Here is a 20018-nt window from a genome sequence, read left to right as displayed (position 1 = left end):
TTTTATGAATGGGTGACATCACAGCCCTGGCGTCTAACGGTCTGAGCAGCTTGTTGAGACACAGAACCAGCCTGCGGAGGGGGGCGGCGGCTGGGGCTGTGGGAACGGGGGAGACGCGGGGAAGCTCGGCGATGGGCGGGCTGCAAAGCGCCGCGGCCGGGGGAGACACGAAGCGGGGGCGGGGGGTTGCAAACAGTCCCCGCAAGGCGAGCGCGGGAGGTGGGCGCTGCACGAGCTGCGGCGCGCTGGGGAACCCCGCACCCGCCAGCTGCCGAGCTCCCCGGGGCCCGCGGCGGGCGCTTCGTCTGCCCCTCCCGCCGGCGTTCACACAAGCCCCGCGTTTGCTTTCGCGCCCCGGCCGCGCCCGTCGTGCGGGCCCCGCGTTGGGGCGCCAGAAGCAAACGGCCCCGGCCGCCCCAGGGCGCCGGGCGATGGCCAGGAACCACACCTGAGCGCGGGGAGGAGGCGAGCTCGCAATGCCGGGGCCAGGTGTGAGTCTCCGCGTGGCCCCGCGACACACCGGAGGGGGTGCAGCAAAGCCCTGGGCATGGCCTAGTTTCATACGCGCTGCGCGCCCGATCAGCGAATCGCTCATTAACGACCGCTCGCTCCCCAGCAGAGCTGCACCCATCTCCCTGGCCGGAGGGTCACCAGCTGGGCCCCTGGGCTGACTCGGTCCGGCCTTCCTTATGCTGCAGACTGTGCCCCCCCTCCCCGCCAGCCTCGCAGTGTTGTCCGCCTGTTGCATGCGGCGTGGAGGTGGGGTGGGGTGGGGGGGGGTTTCTGCTCTCTGCCCCCCCGGGTAGATCCTGTTGGGCAGCTGGACTTGTCGGCGCGGGGGAGGGGGCTCTGCCCACAAGTTGGGGGGCGGTGTCGGAAGAGTCATTAAAAAGCTATTCCAAGTGCCTGTCACATTCCTTTAATCCTCCCCCTTTCCCGGCCAAATGCCCTGGAGCGGCCTCCACCTGCACGCCGCCCCCCCCCCCCGCGCGCGTGAAACGCTCCCGCCCCAACCCCATTTGTCTCGACGCGTCACTGTCCCTTTAAAGCGGCCTCCGAGCGCGCTGCTCGGAGACGGGCGGCAGGGGGCGGGGCGGGGCTGCAAACCACGCCCCCTCAAGGAGGGCCTCTCGGATTGGCTGCTTGGGCAGGGAGCTGGCTCCGCCCCCCAGGGCCCTGCCGTCTATAAGTTGCCGGCGCGGCCCGCTGCGGGCCAGTGCTCCTCGCAGGGTCCTGCCGCCGACGGGTTCCCCTCCCGCTCCCAGCCCAGCATGAAGGTCGCCAGCGCCGCCGCCGCCTCCCCCGGGCCCAGCTGCGCCCTGAAGCGGGTGCGGCTGGGCGGGGGCGCGGGCGAGGCCGTGCGCTGCCTGTCGGAGCAGAGCGTGTCGCTGTCGCGGGCCGCCGGCGGCTCCCCGCGGGGGCTGCCGCTGCTGGAGCAGGCGGAGCAGGCGGCGGCCGCGGCCTCGCTGCTCTACGACATGAAGGGCTGCTACTCGCGGCTGCAGGCGCTGGTGCCCACCCTGCCCCGCCACCGCCGCGTCTCCAAGGTGGAGATCCTGCAGCACGTCATCGACTACATCTGGGACCTGCAGCTGGAGCTGCAGCACCCGCCGGCCCGCGGCCAGCCCCTGGGGGGCGGCCCCGACGGGGAGCCCGGCGGCGCCGCCGAGGTGAGACGGCTGGGACCCCCTCCTGCTCCGGGGCCCCTCTCCCCCTTCCTGCTCCTCTGGCTGCGCGCCCTTCTGCCTGCTCCCGTCTGCCCTCTCCTGCCGTCTGACCGGGGCTTTTCCGTGCCCCCGGCCCCGCCACTCGTGCTGGGCTCCAGGGCCTCCTACTTGCTTCTCCCCCCCCCCCCCCCCGGGTGCCCTGCTTCTCTGTGTCTGGCCATGCCATTCTTTCCCGTTTGAGTGGCCTGACCAGCCTCCTGTGGGCTTCCCCAGAGCCGTGCTTGGGCACGGAGTGCCCTACTTCGGTGGTATGGGTTCCCTTGATCTGGCTGCCAGGCCGGGGGGGGGTTCCCTGTGCAGCAGCTAGCCCCTGGAGCCTCCTAACCCAGGAAAGGCTAATAAGGGTGAGGAGAAGGCTTGGGAAGCGTCTCTGTATCTAGAAGGCTGTGACTGTAAAATGCCTTGCTTGGCCTGGTCTGGTTGTAGGAGGATTGGAGTGACCCCCAGCTGCCATCCCTGTGGGTCAGGCTAGGTCCCTATGCAGCATTAAGGTGAGAGCCAATGTGGCTTTTTTCCGAAGGCATGAGATGGAGAGGAGGGAAGTCTGCCATCAGTTGCTGCCCTGTGACCTGGAGACTGAGCAGGACCATGGCCCCACTTGTGACTTACCCTTTGCTTCCTCTCTGTTCCAGCAGGCTGCCTGTGTGAGTGCCGCCGACAGGATCCTCTGCCACTGAGAGCCTGCCTGGGAGCATGGCGCACTCCTAGGGCTGAAGAGCAGCAGCTCTCTCCTGTCCCCCATAAGGGGGAGGTCTGGCCGATGTCCCCCCCCCACTCCCTAGCTCCACAGGAGTAGTCTGAAGGGAGAGCTGTGGCAAGCCTCTTGAAGGAGATGAGGATGCGGATGCGGAGTCTGCGCTGAGCCTTCCTGTTCGCCTGCGAGTGGGGCCTTCTGGGATCCTGGAAGGAGGAACAGGAACCAGGACTGGGGCTCTTTGCAACAGCCCTGGCTCTACACCTGCTGCTGCGACATCAGAGACTCTTGAGACTTTTCTGTATGGGAGACTCTTAACTTTATAAAAAACAACCTAAACCTGTATCCTTCTCAGATTGCTGAGAATATTCCCTGTATTGTATATTACAATGATGCTACCGAGAATATTGTTCTACAATAGTTGGAGTTTTTGTTATTAAACAAATGCTGATTGTTTATGGAGAACTGTCTCCTTTTGTCGTTCCTGTGCCCTGGCTCCCCTCTGCCCCTGCCAGTCAATGGGGCCCTTCTAAACATGGCTTTAAATGGTGCTTTGCTGGACTTGGCTCTGTGACCAGAACTAGTAAATTGTAGGGCAGGGGGTGCAAACTGGTTAGTTAATGAATTACTTCATAAAGGCCATGCCTGCATTTGTGTTAGCCTTGGCTTACAGTCCAATCCGAAAGCCTGAGCAACTACAGCCTGGGTTAGTCGGGTCATGAAAGTCCAGCTGTGGTGGAGTGAAATTCTGGACACTCGGGGGCAGTGTAATTATGCTGGCCAGGGTTGACTAGAGTGCCATGAACAAATATGTTGCTCCCTACGTCAAGTGCTGATGTCTGTCCTGTAATGACCTGTTGGGCCAGTAGCAACCTTCTGGGTCATTGCCTGTGGGAGTGTGGCCTGGCTCCCTGGCAAAAGCGGTGACTCAGCCAGTTTGGGTGACTGTTCCAGCTGGGTTGGACAGAACTCACTTTATACTTTATCAGAGGTATAAGCATGTCTATTTTAACCGATTAGCTTAAAGTTTCACAATTTTGGGAGATGGGACGGGGGACACCAGAGGTGTTAACTAGAATGACAGCTGTTGAGATTCAAAAAGCTAACAGGTCATAACTTTAAAACCACCCTCTCTGAAGTAAACAGCCTTAAATCAACCAGGAGTTCACACATTTGCCACTTATAAATTCTGATTATTAATGGAAATATCCTGTGTATGCATAGTGACATTTACCAATGAAATCAAAGCCTGGTTACAGCCTGGTTGAAGCCTGGTTACAGCCTATCATGGGGCGGGGGGAGAGAACACTTTAGTCCATCTATTCGCTGTCCTTCCTCTTTGGCAGTTTAGCTGAAGCTTTGTAATCTCCTGTATCCAAGTTTGTGTCTGTGTTAACTGATAACCTGCCCCCTTCCAGTATCTACTAGGTTTAAATGGGAGTCTGGGATGCATGTACACAAATTAAATCCCCACACATCCATTGTATTCTGCAGAGGCTAATCCTCCCCTCCCTCAAAACTGTCATAAACGTCTCCCACCCTGCTTCTATTGGGTTTTAGGGTTTTTAACCATTAAACCATACCTCCACTCCCCCCCCCCCAATTTAAAGGAAAGCAGAGGTGCCAACCCTTCTGCCCAGCGCAGGTGCTGGGAGCCCTGGGGAGGGGAGCTAGCCCCTGTGCTTGGGGTGCTGGCTTGGCTCTGGGTGGGGGATAAAAGTTTTGCTTTGAGGTTTCTGCCATTTAACAGGGACCCCCCCCCACACACACTCACTTGTAGAGGAGCCCGGTGTTCTCAGTGCTGCTCCCTCTTCTGAGTTGCTCTGTTCTTCTTTCCCTTTTGGCTCGCTCCCAGCCCATCTGGAGCCTGGCTCAGCCTGCCTGTTTGTTAATGTTTCAATCAGCTGTGTGCTAAGGAATGTGCAGTTATTTAACCTGAACTTCCCCAGGTGTACACAGGCGCCTCTCTGTCTGAGGCTGCAGGCCCTTCCCAGGCAGGCGGCCTGCCTTTGGCACAGATCTATTAGACAAACACTCAGCCCCCCTCCCTAGCACACACGGCTGCCTTGTGGAGCTAACGTCCCACCCCCACAGCTGCATCTCAGCCCTGGGAACAGAGCAACATTGCACAAGAGACCCAGGGAGGGAGACACAGAGAGACGTTACACACAAAACTCCCTCTTTTCAACTGCTGCTTGGAAAGTAAATAGCTTAACCACTTACCAGCCACACCGAGCTGAGAACATACAGAGCAGCTCCCCTTAGCCTGAGCTGGTTCTTACCTGCTTTAGCATGTTAGTTAGAAAACTTCCATGACCCATTGAATTGGGGGTCCCAGCAGGAAAGAATCTGATCTCATACTTCTTTTTCTACAGTGATTTGTCTTCCTGGGTGTATGATCTGGCCTGTAGGTCTGTGAGAATTGTGATACTGGCATGTATCACAAAAGGAGGGCCCTCAGGCATAGGGTACAGTAACTAGCTAAGAGCCAGAACCAAGGAGGTGACAGCTAAGTGTGAAGCAGGTAGATCAAGAGGTGAGGGCATAGGGCTGTGAGGCAGGACACCTGAGTTCTGTTGCGAGTTCTGTCACTGATTTCTGGTGTGACTGGGGAAGTAACATCACCTCCTCTGTTTCTCTAGCTAGAAAGTAGGAACAATGATCTGACCAGCCACCCACTGGTGGTACAAGACAGAATGTCTTGCTCTTTGTGAGGTGCTTTGAGATCCTTGGAGGGGAGTCACTAGACAAGTGTGGGTGTATGGTTAGAAGGTTGCAGGCTACTTGTGTGGTGGCACTGGCCTGGGGAGGTCTGGGTCTTGTGCAGACTCCCTGTGTGATTTTGGGCAAGTCACTTAATCCCTCTGTGCCCAAGTTCCCCCGTTGCTGATTGTGTATTGTCCTTTCTCCCATCCTCTGGCTGCCTGTTTCCACAGGCTGCTCTTTGGGGCAGGGACTGTCACCTAGCACAAAGAGGCTCTGATCTCAGCTTGAAGCACGAGTGTAAAACAAGTTGTTTCCTCTGCAGGCTGGAGCCCTCTCGGCCACTTTGAAGCGCTCTAAGAATAGCATGCTCCCCGGGAGGAAGGTGGGTGGCTGAATGGGACTGTGCAGCCAAGGGCCAGGGACAGAAGCGCAATAGCCCCCACCCTTGGCTCCCAGGGGCCCAGAAAAGGGCAATGAGTTTTCTTTTCATCCAAATCGCCCCAGCTCAGAAGCAGCATCTGGTCTGCAATGAGGTCGAGGCCTTACCCAGTTTTCCAGCTGGGTTGACTGAAGCACAAGGCGGTTAAAAGTGACTTGTTCGAGGTCATCCCTTGAGTCAGCGGTTCAGCCCCGTTTGGAAGGCAGGCTCCTCGCCTTTGCTGTGACCGCAGAGCTGAAGGGGGAGTTGCTTGGCCTCTTTGCTGAAGCAGGAGGAGCTTGTGAAGGGCCAATCCAGCAGTGACCTCGCAGGGGCGAGGGAATGAGGGATGCAGGGTGCTGCTCTCTCTTTGGAAACGCCAGGCCTGCCTGCATTTCCAGTGCATGTTGTTGCAAAACCTCATAAGCAGAGTTGTAAATAGACAGGCTCAGAAGGAGGAAATTGCATCAGAAGGGTTTTTGCAATTCCAGCCCCAGCTGCAGGGATGCCTTAAAGGGCACTAGACAGGCAAAGGGCACCACAGCCCTGACTGGTGCTGGCCTCTTGTATCCGGCGGGGCTGACTCACCCCACCCAAGCCTTCCGGGGCACCAGAGGCCCCAGCAGGGTTGATTTACTCACTGAGCATTAGCATGGAACGGACTTTCCTCGGGGTCCGTGTGACGTTCCGAACTGAGGAGGCGTAACCAAGGAGGCCCCATGGGCAGCTGGGTCTAGGGAGAACCCGACCCCCGTGGCTTCAGTGCAGGAGAGAGCCATGGCCCATCACCTCCATGTGCAAGGATACTGTACTCAGTGCACAGGGGTATAGGAGAGAGCCTTTGACTCCATTGGATGGGGGAGACCCTATTCCCTGGGCGCACGTGTATGGACCGATCCCTGTGCCCAGGTGTCAGTGTGCAGGCAAGTCGCTGTTCCCAGGTCCGGGTGGCTCCTGTGACTGTGTCCTTTTCCCTGGTGTGTGTGAAGGAGGGCATGCTCCCCCCACCCATCCCATTCATTCCTGTGGGGAGTTTGCCCTGGAAGCCCCTTCTCCACTCTGGGGTTGGCTTAATTCAAGAGCCCTGGAGAGCTGGGTGGACTCCCTCGCCCCCCCTCCTCAGCCAAACAGAAGGGAGAACGTCCCAGCAGTGTGACTGTCTCTTTTGAGCTTCCAGGAACGGCCTGACTTGCAGGCGGCCTCCTGGGCTCTAAGCTAGCTGCTGCAGTGTGTCGGTATTCAGTGCCATGGTGTGAGCCGGGGGTTGTGCTGGATTTGCAGGGCCGTGCCTGGGGTGGCTGGTCAGGAGGGAAAGCGCAATCCAAGGGGCCCCTGAAGCTCTGCCAAGCTCCTGCACAAGTCAGGGAAGAATAGGAGGGTTAGTGCCATTCCCCTTAGCTACACCCCCGTGGCGTATGGGGCCTCGCCTGGCATTCCAGCGGGTGCTGCTCGGGGGGGGGGTTGGCGCACTGCGCAGACAGGTGCCCCGGAGCGTGGATCCTGTGGCTGGAAGTTGGCGGTGCTAGTGACTGTGAGTGGGGCCTGGGCTGACTCTGAGCACCGGCTGCTAACCTGGCCCGTCAGAGCCACACACCCCAGAAGACCTCCCCATTCAGCCACTCACAGACCATCCAGCTGGCCATGAGGTGGGACATAGTGTCCCCCTCCCCAAGTTAGCTGCATGGAATATGAATCATCAGCACTTCCCTGGTGGAGCCTGCCCTGGTTAACCCCTCATCCGCAGGGCAGGCTCAGGACCTTGGCCACAGGGAGCCGGGACAGTCGTTTGACTGGAATCCCCTGCAGGTTGCCACTTCATTGGCCAGCTACTGCCTCTTGTAGCACTGATGGATTGAACAGCCCTAGCTCCTTTAGGGGGTGTGTGTGAGAGAAACGATGGGGTAGGTCTTAAGGATTTAGAGATCCTCCTGGCCCCCCTTTCTCTGCGTGGTTCTTAGCTCCTGTCCTTGCTGCTCCATGGCCCAGCTGGCGTACCAGGAATTCAGGGGGAGAATTTGCCATTGGGATGGTGTTAGTCTCTCCTGATTAAGAAAGCTGCAGGGGGGGATGAGTGGTCAATTACATGGAAAAAAAAAAAAAGGCAAACACACCCATGTCTCAAGTCTGCTAAGGCCCTGTCTATGCTGGAGATACATTTTGCACCAACGGAACGACCCCAGCGCAACTGCCAAGTGTGGGTGTGCTGCAGGCGTGTAAGAGCGGGAAGTTACCAGGGTAAGTGACACCAGGCCCCGCCCTGTTTTGTACTGATGCATTAGGGGTTGGCCCCAGTGTCACTCCATCAGTGCTGACCCCATGCCAATTTCCCTGCTCCAGACAAGCCCACGGACTCAGAGGCAGGGCAGATGTCAGGGGATGCCTCGGTAGTTGGGGAGAGTAGGTGTGGGAGGAGGGCCGGGGTGTGTGTGTGTGTGAGTTTTGAGCCCTTAGCTGTTCTATGCATACAGCTCTGGATTTCACGCTATCTCTCTGCAGGGGCAGGTGTTACAAAACCTGGAGACTGAATAAATGAGGGACAAGCCAAGGCAGAGTGAGGCTCTGGCTGATGGGCCTGCAGGTGCCAAGCAGGCAATGAAGAGAAGTGTGAGATAATTAGTCAGGGAGCAAGAAACCCAGCAAGGGACTATGTGCTAAATGGGACAGGCCGCTGGAAATGACTTATTGTTGGAAGTAATAATAACCCTAATTAACACTTCAATTTATACCCCACTTTTTGTCCCAAGGGGTCCCCAAAGTTCTTGGAAAACTTTGTATAGGATTAATTGAATTTGCCACTGAAATGCAGCCACCTCTCAGGTGGAACCTGGCAGCTGTTCAACAGAGCTGGGGATGTGAAGAAAGCTGCCAACTGGCAATGTGGACAGACAAGACTCTTGATCAGTTTTATTTCAGCTGGGTTAACTCCTGCTTCTACCTAATGATCACAAGTGACCAGTGTGGCAGCTTTCACCTCAGGGATAGGGAGTGCGACAGGTGATGCCGCTATTGTGCGGAAACACAGTTCGCGTCTCTCTGGAATGCAGCGTACGATCTACCAGTCACCCTCTCATAGGAGGGGTACAAGGTGAGTGCTGGGCAGCAAAGGAGAAGCCAGGCCTGCCGACTCTAGAGCCTCTGGGATTCTCCAGGCCCTTGAGAAAGCAGCCCCAGCAGATCCATCACCCACACTAGAGTGGAGGGAATCTGAGCTGGGCTCTTCCTTGCACGGAGTAACAAACACACGGGACAAGATACCAGGGGAAACAATGGAAGCAATGAGGATAGATGAGCTTGAGAGACAACTAGAGTCATCCTGCCACAGGCCGCAATCACAGGGTCTGCAGACCCGGAGGAAGGTGAGGCGAAGAGAAACGAATGGTAAGCATGTTGGACCAGATCCCTGTGCTTGTAGATGGAGCAGCTGTGAGCCCCCCCCCACCCGGCCAGTGCCTCCTAAAGCTGGAGGCCAGCCCCACTCTTGCTGTGAGCATCTCCAGAGCCTGCACTCAGAGGAGCATGGCAGCGACTCCTGCTGGGGGAGGTTGGGAGCGCCCCCAGGGCAGTGTGTGCAAGCCCTTGCCGAGAGAGAGTGGGGTCTAAGGGGAGAGGCCGGGTCTGGAGTCACTCACAAGCAGCCAAGCAACAGGGAAGGGCGCTCGCCGGGAGTGAAAAGTGGCGGAAAGGTCCCAGGTTTGTCACAAATGTTAAAAATGCCCTGGAAAGTCAAAGTCCCTGATTCCCTGGGGTTCTGGCTTCTGTGAGAGTGTCCATCCCTGCGTGGATGAGAGCAAGGGAGTGGTAAGAAACCAAGACCCTGCCCGAGCCCCATTGCAACCGGGGCTGTGGGGGGACAGGGCGCAGAGCAGCAAAGGTTCCAGCCCCTGGGTCAGGCCGGTTTTCGGGGTGCCGAATCCTGTGCAATGGTGCCCTCTGGTGGATCCTCTATTTATGACATGCTGAAGACCATAAATGGGTGCTCAGTCTGGATGTAGTCCAACACCCATTCAGTGGATACGCTGGCTTTTCTCCTCCTCCAGGAAGTACAGTTGATTTCTCAGGAGTGCTGGGGTCCAGAGGATTGGACATGGAGAGGCACATCAGGAGAGCTGGCTTCCGTGCCTGTCTTGGCCACTGGCCTGGTGTCTGGGCCTGGGCAAGTCACTGCCCCTCTTTGTGCCTCGGTTTCCCCATTTGACAACTGTGGACTGTAATATTGACCCCCCTCATCCCCCCCCCCACCTTTGTAAAGAGCTTGAGCCTTGCTGGTGCCAAGGGCTCTGTGCATGCCCAGAATTGCACGCAGGCCATGGGCAGTGATGAGCTGCCAAAATCTTAACAACCCGTTCCCTATAAAACATTCTGATGTAAGGGATGTGCCCCAGTATGTATTTTTTGTACCCAGAGGGTTACCATACGTCCGTATTTTCCCGGGAGGAATTTTTAATATTTAAAAATTCCTCCCAGACGGTGATTTAAGAACCAAAAAGCCTGACCTGTCCAGGAAAACATGGGTGTGTGTTAACCCTGCCGAAAGCTCTTTGTTAAAAAGATGGGCCTGAGCTAGAAATGAGCTCTATTTCCCATGTGTGGGGCCCCGCCACGCCCTGGGGGTGTGCTAGGGGGACCAGATGTCCCAATTTTATAGGGACAGTCCCGGTTTTGGGTCTTTTTCTTATATAGGCTCCTATTACCCCTCACCCCCGTCCTGATTTTTCACACTTGCTGTCTGGTCACCCTAGGGTGTGCACGTGTGTGGGTCCCAGCTGCTCCCTGCCCCCTCATTAAAGCAGGTGTGCAGGGTTACTGCCCTGGGAACTGCAGGGCACCAGTGGTCATGGGGCCAGCTGCAGACGGGGCGTGGGGCAGGGCTAGCTGGAGGCAGGGGGTGCGGGGCTGGCTGTGGGCAGGGCAGGGGGTGCGGGGGTGGCTGGAGGCAGGGGCTGGCTGCTGGCAGGGAGTGCGGGGCTGGCTGCAGGCAGGGGCTGGCTGCAGGCAGGGCAGGGAGTGCGGGGTGGCTGGAGGCAGGGGGTGCGGGGCTGGCTGGAGGGCTGCAGGCAGGGCAGGGGCTGGCTGCGGGCAAGGCAGGGGGTGCAGAGGCTGGCTGCAGGCAGGGGGTGCACGGCTGGCTGCGGGCAGGGTGGGGGGCGCTCACGGGCAGAGCAGCTCGGAGCAGCCGGGGACCCACCCGGCAGCAGCGGGAGCCCCAGGGCCAGGGGAGCAGCCGCAGCCCCAGGGCTCGTGGCCAGGGCCAGGCCGCAGCCCACGTGGCTCCCGCAGCGCAGCGCCCCCGGCGGCCGGAGGAGGAATCACATCACTTCCCGGTCCGGAGCCCAGCAAAGCCTCAGCGCCCCCTGCAGGGAAGCGGGTTAACAACCGGTTCTAAAACGGCTTCCAAATGTAACCGCCGGCTCCAGCTCCCCACTGGCCATGGGGCTGCGGAGGGTTGGGAGACGGCACAATTCCAGCCCTTTCCTTCAGTTCCCTTTATTTTACTCATCGGGCCTCTGAACAGCATTGCCCTGGCTTCGCTGCCTGCCCTGTGCTGCATTCCGGGGGCGTATTCACCTCCGGCACCGGCACTGCTGAAGAGAGCAAAGGAGGCAGCAAACGCAGCGGGGCGAGTCCGTTTCCTTTGGCCCCAATCCCCAGAGAGGCTGTCGTTCTCTTGAGATGGTCCAAGGAGTCCCAGTTTGCACCCTGCGGGTCATAGAGAAGATGGAGGGGAAAACTCACACTGGGCGTCAAAACTGCCCATCAGACCCAGCCCACCTGCTTATTCTGAATCCCAGGCTGCCAGGAAGTGAGACCAGAAATACCATGATGGGTGGGGATGGCCAGAGATCCCAGGGTGGGACTGAGTGTGGGGAGAAAGTACGGGGGGTGGGGGGGTTTCCTCCTCTGGCACAAGGCGAGGGGGGTGAGTTTGGGGCCGGCCTGTTCTTGCGATGGGGCAAGAGGGGTGCTGGGGGTTCAAATAGCAGAGCCAGCTCCCCTGTACCCCAACAAGGGCTGCGCAGAGAGAGGGCTAAGGATGAGACGGGGGGCTGCTCAGAAACCATTTTCCTCAGGGCTCCTGGGATGATATGGAAGCTGGGCATGAAGGTTTTGGTTTCTTTCCCGCAGGCTGATGAAAGGGAAAGGGTTAGTGCAGCCGTCCCCTTCGAAACCCAACACAATCGATGCTGCTTTGTGGCTCCTTAAGCCCTTTTGTTGCTCTGCCAGGTGCAAAGAGCTCGTCTTTCCCTGCCTCTGATGTCAGCGTCCCTGATGAGGTGGATAAAAGGCCCCTAGCTAGCTCAACATCACTCTTGCCTCTGCAAAATCCCTGCGGAGGGACGGCAGGTGGGAGGCAGGCGAATGGGGAGGGAAGGGGGCAGCAGAGTTGATAGGTGCTGACCAGGGCCTGACCTTGCCTTGACCTCGCTGTTTGGCATTAGAGTAAGAGATGTGATCAGTGCTCAGCATTCGAGAGACATTCCTGGATCCGTGGGCCACTTTGCCTCATTGCTGGGACACTCGCGGCCTGTTCACCTCAGCTGGGGTACAAGGCACAGTCAACAGAAAAGACACCAGATATGCCTAGCCCTTGCCAGGGTGGGTTACAGCCCGGCCTCCCCACCTGCTGCACACAGACGGGGAAAGGTGATTTGTGGGGCTCATTCCCTTCTCTGGGACTCTGTAATAAAAAGTGGGTGTGTCCTCCCTAAAAAGAGGTGTGGCCAAGTCAAACCCTCCCCACAGGCCACTCCCCTTGTTTAGATTTTCCCAAGCCTTCAGCTGAATGTCTTGTATCTTAGATTAACCAAAGCAAAGGAGAAAGCACAAAAGTGCATGAGAGCACACAAAGCATGGGGGCAGGGATGTGCACCTGTGTGTGTGTGTGTGCGCACGCCTGCCTGCCTGTGTGTGTTTGTGGCTCCACTGTGGCAGTCTGAGCCGAACTCAACTCTCCCGCCCCAGCTGCACAGACAAGGAACAAGCTAAACCTGCCTGGGGCAATTTGGCCATGCGCCCTTTCAGCAGGGGACACTGGCGCCCTTCTGCAGTGGTCACTGGGGGATGCTGGCTGCCCCTGGCAGAAGGACAGTGGATTGCTGCCCTACTGGGACTAGAGGAACCTGTGTGCTTTGGGATTTGCTTGACTCTTTTCCAGGTCTGATCCCTGCTCCTTAAGGGCTGTTGGTGATTGAATGGACCCATGCTCTGCACAGCCAGGCACTTGGGCGTGTGCAGCTCTCTGTGGCATGCTACAGAGCAGAGGCTTTTGCACCCCTCACTGCGCCGAGTCAGGTGAGCGTCTCCTCAGCTCTCCCGATTCACCCCACTTGACATGAGCTGTAGCCTCCCCGGGGGCACTGGGCTGCATCCGGACACTGCACGCAGCTTCCACACTGCTGCAGTCCAGCCTCCTGCTTCTGCTGCTGCTCCTGCCCTGCTCCCCGTCACCTGCGACACAGCGTTCACTGCTCTAACATGGGCAAGCTGCTGGCAGTGGGGCTCCGGGAGCTGTGAATCAGGGGCATTTGGATGCATTTAGGTAAAAAAGGATTTTTCATCTGGCCTCTCTAAAGCCTCCCGCTCCCCCCAACTAGTGCTGCTCTGGAAGACAGGAGTGTGCACGGCTGCCCTGGTACAGGCTCACTCTTAATTTGCTTCAAATGGGACAGTCGGGCCTCAGGATTCAAGACTCTGCTGCTCAGCTTGTGAGTGAGGTGCACCCTTTGATGGAGGCAGCGTTTGAAGGGACCCCAACAAGCTGGTCCCAGGGAATGTGCAGCTGGGGAGTCTGTAAACGGCACCGCTGCATTCCCGTGGCGTCTTGGCTAAGGTCCCGCTGCACCAGGAAAGGGGTCACCGTTGCCCACTCCGTCCCCCTCCAACTCCTCTTGATGCCTTGATGGCCTTCCCCTTGGATGAACCCCTCCTTTGGCCTCTGGTGCTCCTTGGGGCTGTACATAGGTGGCCTTGTTGTATTTGAAATAAAGAAAAACCTGCTGGAATTTTGCGCACGAGTTATCAGGCTCTGCAGCTCCTCTGTTTCTGCTGGCGAAGTTCCATGGGCTCGTGCCCACAGCTGAGCCCAGCAGTCACTGGGCATGGGGAGGGATGTGAGTCTAATAAAACACACAGGGTTCGGGGTTTCACAGCAACTAGTCTGGCCCAGTGCAGCTGAGTGAGGCCTGATACCACCTGGTCAGGTAGAAGGCCCTAGCTGTGTTTAATCCATGTCTCAGACTGAGCTAAAGGTTCAGATGTGTCGGTACTGGGCTCATTCCAGGCTCCATCGCAAGGCAGACCCCTGTTTGGGGATAGCCACATTGTATCCTGGTCCGCACACCCTTAGCTCAGCATCCCCGCCCCCAGCCGCATGCTGCCGAGGCAGCTCTGCGTCTCTTCTGACGTTGCTAATCTACCCAGTACGCCAGGACTCCAGCAGAATCAGTCAGACAAGCCCTGAGTTCCTAAGGGAAGGAAAAGCAAGAGCACACGGTGAGGGTGGCGACGTGCACACAAAGGAGCCGTGGAGGGAACAGAGACAGTTCTCCTTGGCTGTTGTGCACCTGGGAAGAGCCCTAAGGGAAGCGATGTCTCTGGGAACGGCATTCTGGATGGGGAGCCGCAGGGATGCCATGCAAGGGTGCTTGCGTTCTCCCCACTCCTGGAGCACACTCTGGCCAGCGCTCTGTCAAGCCAGCGGAGTTCACTGGAGAGCAGATTCTAACAGGATGATCCATCCTGGGATTTCCCTATCGCAGGGACTGGCCACTTCTTTGCGTGTTGGGGACGCATGGCCCACTAGGTGTGAACCACCCGTGAGTCAGGCCATGCCCGCAATGCCAGGGGAGCAGCAGCAGTTCTTCCTAAAGCTCAGCTCACTCCTTATCCAGTTTGGCTGGCAGTGACTCAACTGGAGGCGTGGGGACTGTGAGCGTTGTTGAGATTAGGAGCAAGGAAACCTGGCGCCTTTCTGGTTCAACCAGACCGTCAAGGACTTGGGAAACTTTGAATGTCAACACAGGCTATAAGAACAGGAGCTGTCCTGGTGCTGGGACTTAGACCCACTGGAATCAACCAGTTTGGACACTGCAAGGACTTCAGAGCCAAGAAGCAAACAGGTATCAAGATCATCCCTTCTGCAGTGAGGTCTCAGTGAAGGTTTACCCCAGGATTTGGGGAGCCCAGCTGACTTGTGCTTTTAGGGTTCGTATCACTGGGTCAGAGACAATTCACTCATCTACCTGTGCAGTGCATTCAGGACCCGAAGGATAGACTAGGGGCTCGTCTTATTGGTTATTGTCTGTCTATAGTTGTGCGGAATGATTGGGTCAAGACATGCTGCATGGGTGACCCAGAGCAGGGGGGGATCTCAGCATAGGGAGGAAGAGTGAGTAAGCAGCCATGTGACTCCCAGGGGTTGCAATAACTGCCCAGGCTGCAGCAGGGACCACTGCTATAATAATAGTTTGCACATTTCAACAGGCACACGCTAGCCCGCAAGAGGCCATCAGGTGCATAGGTGATGCTGACCCCATTTTACAGCTCGGGTAATGAGGCCCAGCGAGGCCACGTGACTTGCTCAAGTCACCAGTGTGTCAGGCAGAGCCAAGGGTAGAAGCCAAAAGAATGGCTTTCCTTCTGCGGACAACGGCCCATGTCTGGTGACTGGCAGCCCTCTCTGGGCTTGGAGACAAGACTGAGAGTCAGGAGGGTCCAGGGAGGGTGAGTTCTGGAGATAGCCTCCAACTTTGTCAGGGTGGGATCACATACCAGGGGGATGTTCTGGGGCAATATGGCTGGATAGTCCCAGAGAGCCTGTGCGCCCCTCCTTCCTTTCTGCAAGGAAACATGGGGAGTCAGGCAGCTCTAACCTGATTTGCTTCCTGCCTGCAAACAAGTCCTGTGTGTTTGTCAAGCTGGTAGGGCGTGGTATGAGGCAAAGCCCTCTGACATTGCTGGAAGGCAGGTGGGCTTTCTGCTCCTCGTGGGAAAGACGCTCTCTCTGGAAGCACAACGAAGCATCGTGAGTACGAGCTACGATTATTATTAAGACTGGGCAGTTGCTTCAGAGGGTTCCTTATGGGGCAGTAATTCTAGAGGGGATGTGATTTTCCAGTTTAGGTTTTTTCCAGTCTTGGCTAGAGTCATTGGAGAAGGAATCCAGCCATTGACTCCACTCTAGCTGGTCTCTTCCTAGCGAGGCAGGACCAGGTGCATGCTGGTGTCCGTATTATCAGACGTGTGCAGTAGCTAAGCCAAATCTTGTGTGGGGCAGGAGGTGAGATTTGCCAAGTGAGATTTGCCAGGAGATTCGAAAAGGCTGCGGGCCGCAGGAATCTTGGCACGACCGGTGCTGCTTTCTGCCAACAGGGAAGTGGGCATTCACAATCTAGGGGTCAAATCTTGGGGAACCGTTCCCACTGACGTCAAACCAAGAGATGAGTCAATGACAAAACTCGCACTGACATCAGTGGGGCCCGGACGTCAGCCTCTGAGGTTCGCATGTGAGTGGTTATTATTCCTTCAAATATTTAAAATCCTACTCGAGGTGCCTTCCCAAGCAGCATGTCCCCCGCCAGAGCCGGGGACCACACCAGTAGGTACCTAGTCCTGGTATCTCCTGCTGTAGTGCTCTCTAGCTGAAGTATTTCTGGGGTTCCTTTTCCCAGACACATAGGCACCACGGCCCAGGTCCTCAGAGATCCTCAGCACCTAACTTGCACTGATGTCCATGGAAGTCAGCAGCCTAAATACCTTTGAGGATCTGACCAAAGCCCATTGCCTCCCATGGATGTCTTCTCAGTGATTCCAGTGGGCCACCTGCATGGTCACTAGCTGGCATTAAGTTGCTCCGAGAGGTGACGGCTTCTGATCCCCCTATGTCCAGTGGCTCTTCCCTTCCCCTCTCATTCACTTGGCAGGTATCTAGTTTGCTCTGTGCAAGCCAGGAAGGGAAGTTGCTCTGTGTGTGACACAGTTAGCAAAAGGGAAGGCTGCCCCCAGGATTTTCCCCAGTCTCCTCTCTTTCCTTTGGCTTACACATCTTTTGGCCCCAGGGTTCATGGGGCTGGAATTGTTCAGTGTGAATTAACTGACTTTGAGTTTAGCCCTTTGCTCTGTCTACGAGTTGCTTGTCCCCAGCTCCGGATTTGTATCGATACATTTATTGGGCACAAGTGTTGGCTGAGCAGCTGATGTGACTCCATTGAACCTACGATTGGTCCCAAGCTGGTCACCTTGGCCACATCTATATTGGAACAAAAAGACACACAGCTTGGCCCTCCCTGGCCCAGGTCAGCTGATTTGGGCTCGTGGGACTTAGGCAACAGGACTAAAAACTGAGCTCTGGGACCCTCCCATGTCATGGGGTCCCAAAGCCCGGGCTCCAGCCCAAGCCTGAACGTCTACATGGCAGTTTTACAGCCCTGCAACCTGAGCCTGAGTCAGATGACCTGGACCAGCCATGGTGGTTTAGCTGCTGTGTAGATGTACCCTTAGGGCCATGTCAGTGGCTATTAGCCAGGCTGGGTAGGGATGGTGTCACTAGCCTTTGTTTGCCAGAAGCTGGGAATGGGCGACAGGGGATGGATCACTTGATGATTCCCTGTTCTGTTCATTCCCTCTGGGGCACCTGGCATTGGCCACTGTCGGCAGACAGGAGACTGGGCTGGATGGACCTTGGGTCTGACCTAGTCTGGCCATTCTTATGTTCTTATGATCCTTTGAAGTGCTGGAAGAGGGACCTGGGGGACATTGTGGACAGCGTGATGGAGACTCTGCTCAAAGCACAAGTGCGTTCGCAAACACGGCCGAGGTGTTAGGGTTCCCGAGGAACAGGACAGGGAATAATATTGAGAATATTCTAGAGTAACAGCCGTGTTAGTCTGTATTTGCAAAAAGAAAAGGAGTACCTGTGGCACCTTAGAGACTAACCCATTTATTTGAGCATAAGCTTTCATGAGCTACAGCTCACTTCATCAGATGCATAAAGTGGAAAATACAGTGAGGAGATTTATATACACACAGACCATGAAAAAATGAGTGTTTATCATACACTTTGTAAAGAGAGTGATCACTTAAGATGAGCTATTACCAGCAGGAGAGTGGGGTGGGGGGAGAAAAAACCTTTTGAAGTGATAATCAAAGTGGGCCATTTCCAGGAGTTAACAAGAACGTCTGAGGAACAGTGGGGGTGGGAAGGGAAGGAATAAACAAGGGGAAATAGTTTTACTTTGCATAATGACTCAACCACTCCCAGTCTCTATTCAAGCCTAAGTTAATTGTATCAAATTTGCAAATTAATTCCAATTCAGCAGGCTCTTGTTGGAGTCTGTTTTTGAAGTTTTTTTGTTGAAGAATAGTCACTTTTAGGTCAGAAATCAAGTGACCAGAGAGATTGAAGTGTTCTCCGACTGGTTTATGAATGTTATAATTCTTGACATCTGATTTGTGTCTAGAGACTGTCCAGTTTGACCAATGTACATGGCAGAGGGGCATTGCTGGCACATGATGGCATATATCACATTGGTGGATGTGCAGGTGAACGAGCCTCTGATGGTGTGGCTGATGTGATTAGGCCCTATGATGGTGTCCCCTGAATAGATATGTGGACACAGTTGGCAACGGGCTTTGTTGCAAGGATAGGTTCCTGGGTTAGTGGTTCTGTTGTGTGGTGTGTGGTTGCTGGTGAGTATTTGCTTCAGGTTGGGGGGCTGCCTGTAGGCAAGGACTGGCCTGTCTCCCAAGGTCTGTGAGAGTGATGGGTCATCCTTCAGGATAGGTTGTAGATCCTTGATGATGTGTTGGAGAGGTTTTAGTTGGGGGCTGAAGGTGACGGCTAGTGGCGTTCTGTTATTTTCTTTGTTGGGCCTGTCCTGTAGTAGGTGATTTCTGGGTACTCTTCTGGCTCTGTCAATCTGTTTCTTCACTTCAGCAGGTGGGTATTGTAGTTGTAAGAATGCTTGATAGAGATCTTGTAGGTGTTTGTCTCTGTCTGAGGGGTTGGAGCAAATGTGGTTGTATCGTAGAGCTTGGCTGTAGACGATGGATCGTGTGGTGTGGTCAGGGTGAAAGCTGGAGGCATGTAGGTAGGAATAGCGGTCAGTAGGTTTCCGGTATGGGGTGGTGTTTATGTGACCATCGCTTATTAGCACCGTAGTGTCCAGGAAGTGGATCTCTTATGTGGACTGGTCCAGGCTGAGGTTGATGGTGGGATGGAAATTGTTGAAATCATGGTGGAATTCATTAAGGGCTTCTTTTCCATGGGTCCAGATGATGAAGATGTCATCAATATAGCGCAAGTAGAGTAGGGGTGTTAGGGGACGAGAGCTGAGGAAGCGTTGTTCTAAGTCAGCCATAAAAATGTTGGCATACTGTGGGGCCATGCGGGTACCCATAGCAGTGCCGCTGATCTGAAGGTATACATTGTCCCCAAATGTGAAATAGTTATGGGTAAGGACAAAGTCACAAAGTTCAGCCACCAGGTTAGCCGTGACATTATCAGGGAGACTGTTCCTGACGGCTTGTAGTCCATCTTTGTGTGGAATGTTGGTGTAGAGGGCTTCTACATCCATAGTGGCCAGGATGGTGTTTTTGGGAAGATCACCGATGGATTGTAGTTTCCTCAGGAAGTCAGTGGTGTCTCAAAGATAGCTGGGAGTGCTGGTAGGGCAGGGCCTGAGGAGGGAGTCTACATAGCGAGACAATCCTGCTGTCAGGGTGCCAATGCCTGAGAGGATGGGACGCCCAGGATTTCCAGGTTTATGGATCTTGGGTAGCAGATAGATACCCCAGGTCGGGGTTCCAGGGGTGTGTCTGTGCAGATTTGTTCTTATGCTTTTTCAGGGAATTTCTTGACAATTAACTTAGGCTTGAATAGAGACTGGGAGTGGCTGAGTCATTATACAAAGTAAAACTATTTCCTCTTGTTTATTCCCCCCCCCGCCACTGTTCCTCAGACGTTCTTGTTAACTCCTGGAAATGTGCTGGAAATGGCCCACCTTGATTATAACTTCAAAAGGTTTTCTCTCTCCCCACCCCACTCTCCCGCTGGTAATAGCTCATCTTAAGTGATCACTCTCCTTACAATGTGTATGATAAACACCCATTTTTTCATGGTCTGTGTGTATATAAATCTCCTCACTGTATTTTCCACTTTATGCATCCGATGAAGTGAGCTGTAGCTCACGAAAGCTTATGCTCAAATAAATTGGTTAGTCTCTAAAGTGCCACAAGTCCCTCCTGTTCTTTTTGAGAATATTCTAATGTCTCTTCCACACAATGGCACCCCATGGCACACAGGAGAGTGCAGAACTGGAGGGGTCCAGAGAAGGGTCTAGAGACTCTCCTCTGAAGAGAGATGGAACCAATTGGGGTCGCTGCCTTGGAGAGCAGACGAGTGAAAGGGGAAGGATTGTAGAATGATAGAAATGTAGGGCTGGAGGAACCTCCAGAGGTCATCTCGGCTCTGCCTCAT

The 20018-nt window shown here is 55.6% G+C and overlaps 1 protein-coding gene across 2 annotated transcripts; it reads left to right on the top strand.

Moving 5' to 3' along the window:
* The first annotated feature begins 1252 nt into the window (after positions 1 to 1252).
* On the top strand, positions 1253 to 2839 carry ID1 (inhibitor of DNA binding 1). Of its 2 annotated transcripts, none has more exons than XM_077832170.1 (2): positions 1253 to 1670; positions 2363 to 2839. In XM_077832170.1, the coding sequence occupies exons 1-2, from the start codon at positions 1272 to 1274 to the stop codon at positions 2402 to 2404; spliced, it is 441 nt and encodes a 146-aa protein (XP_077688296.1). In that variant the 5' UTR covers positions 1253 to 1271; the 3' UTR covers positions 2405 to 2839. The 2 variants fall into 2 exon arrangements, with proteins under 2 accessions (XP_077688296.1, XP_077688295.1); XM_077832169.1 differs by having other exon boundaries at positions 2360 to 2839.
* The last annotated feature ends 17179 nt before the right edge of the window (positions 2840 to 20018 follow it).

This window comes from Eretmochelys imbricata, chromosome 13 (assembly GCF_965152235.1).
Source record: "Eretmochelys imbricata isolate rEreImb1 chromosome 13, rEreImb1.hap1, whole genome shotgun sequence".
In the NCBI taxonomy this organism is placed as follows: domain Eukaryota; kingdom Metazoa; phylum Chordata; order Testudines; family Cheloniidae; genus Eretmochelys; species Eretmochelys imbricata.
This window is presented reverse-complemented; position numbering and strand designations above follow the sequence as displayed.

Excerpts from the sequence above, each read along its gene's own strand:
- ID1 (XM_077832169.1), top strand. The coding sequence starts at position 1,272 with ATGAAGGTCGCCAGCGCCGCCGCCGCCTCCCCCGGGCCCAGCTGCGCC. Across the intron at positions 1,671-2,359 it reads AGCCCGGCGGCGCCGCCGAG|CAGGCTGCCTGTGTGAGTGC; the intron begins GTGAGACGGCTG and ends TCTCTGTTCCAG.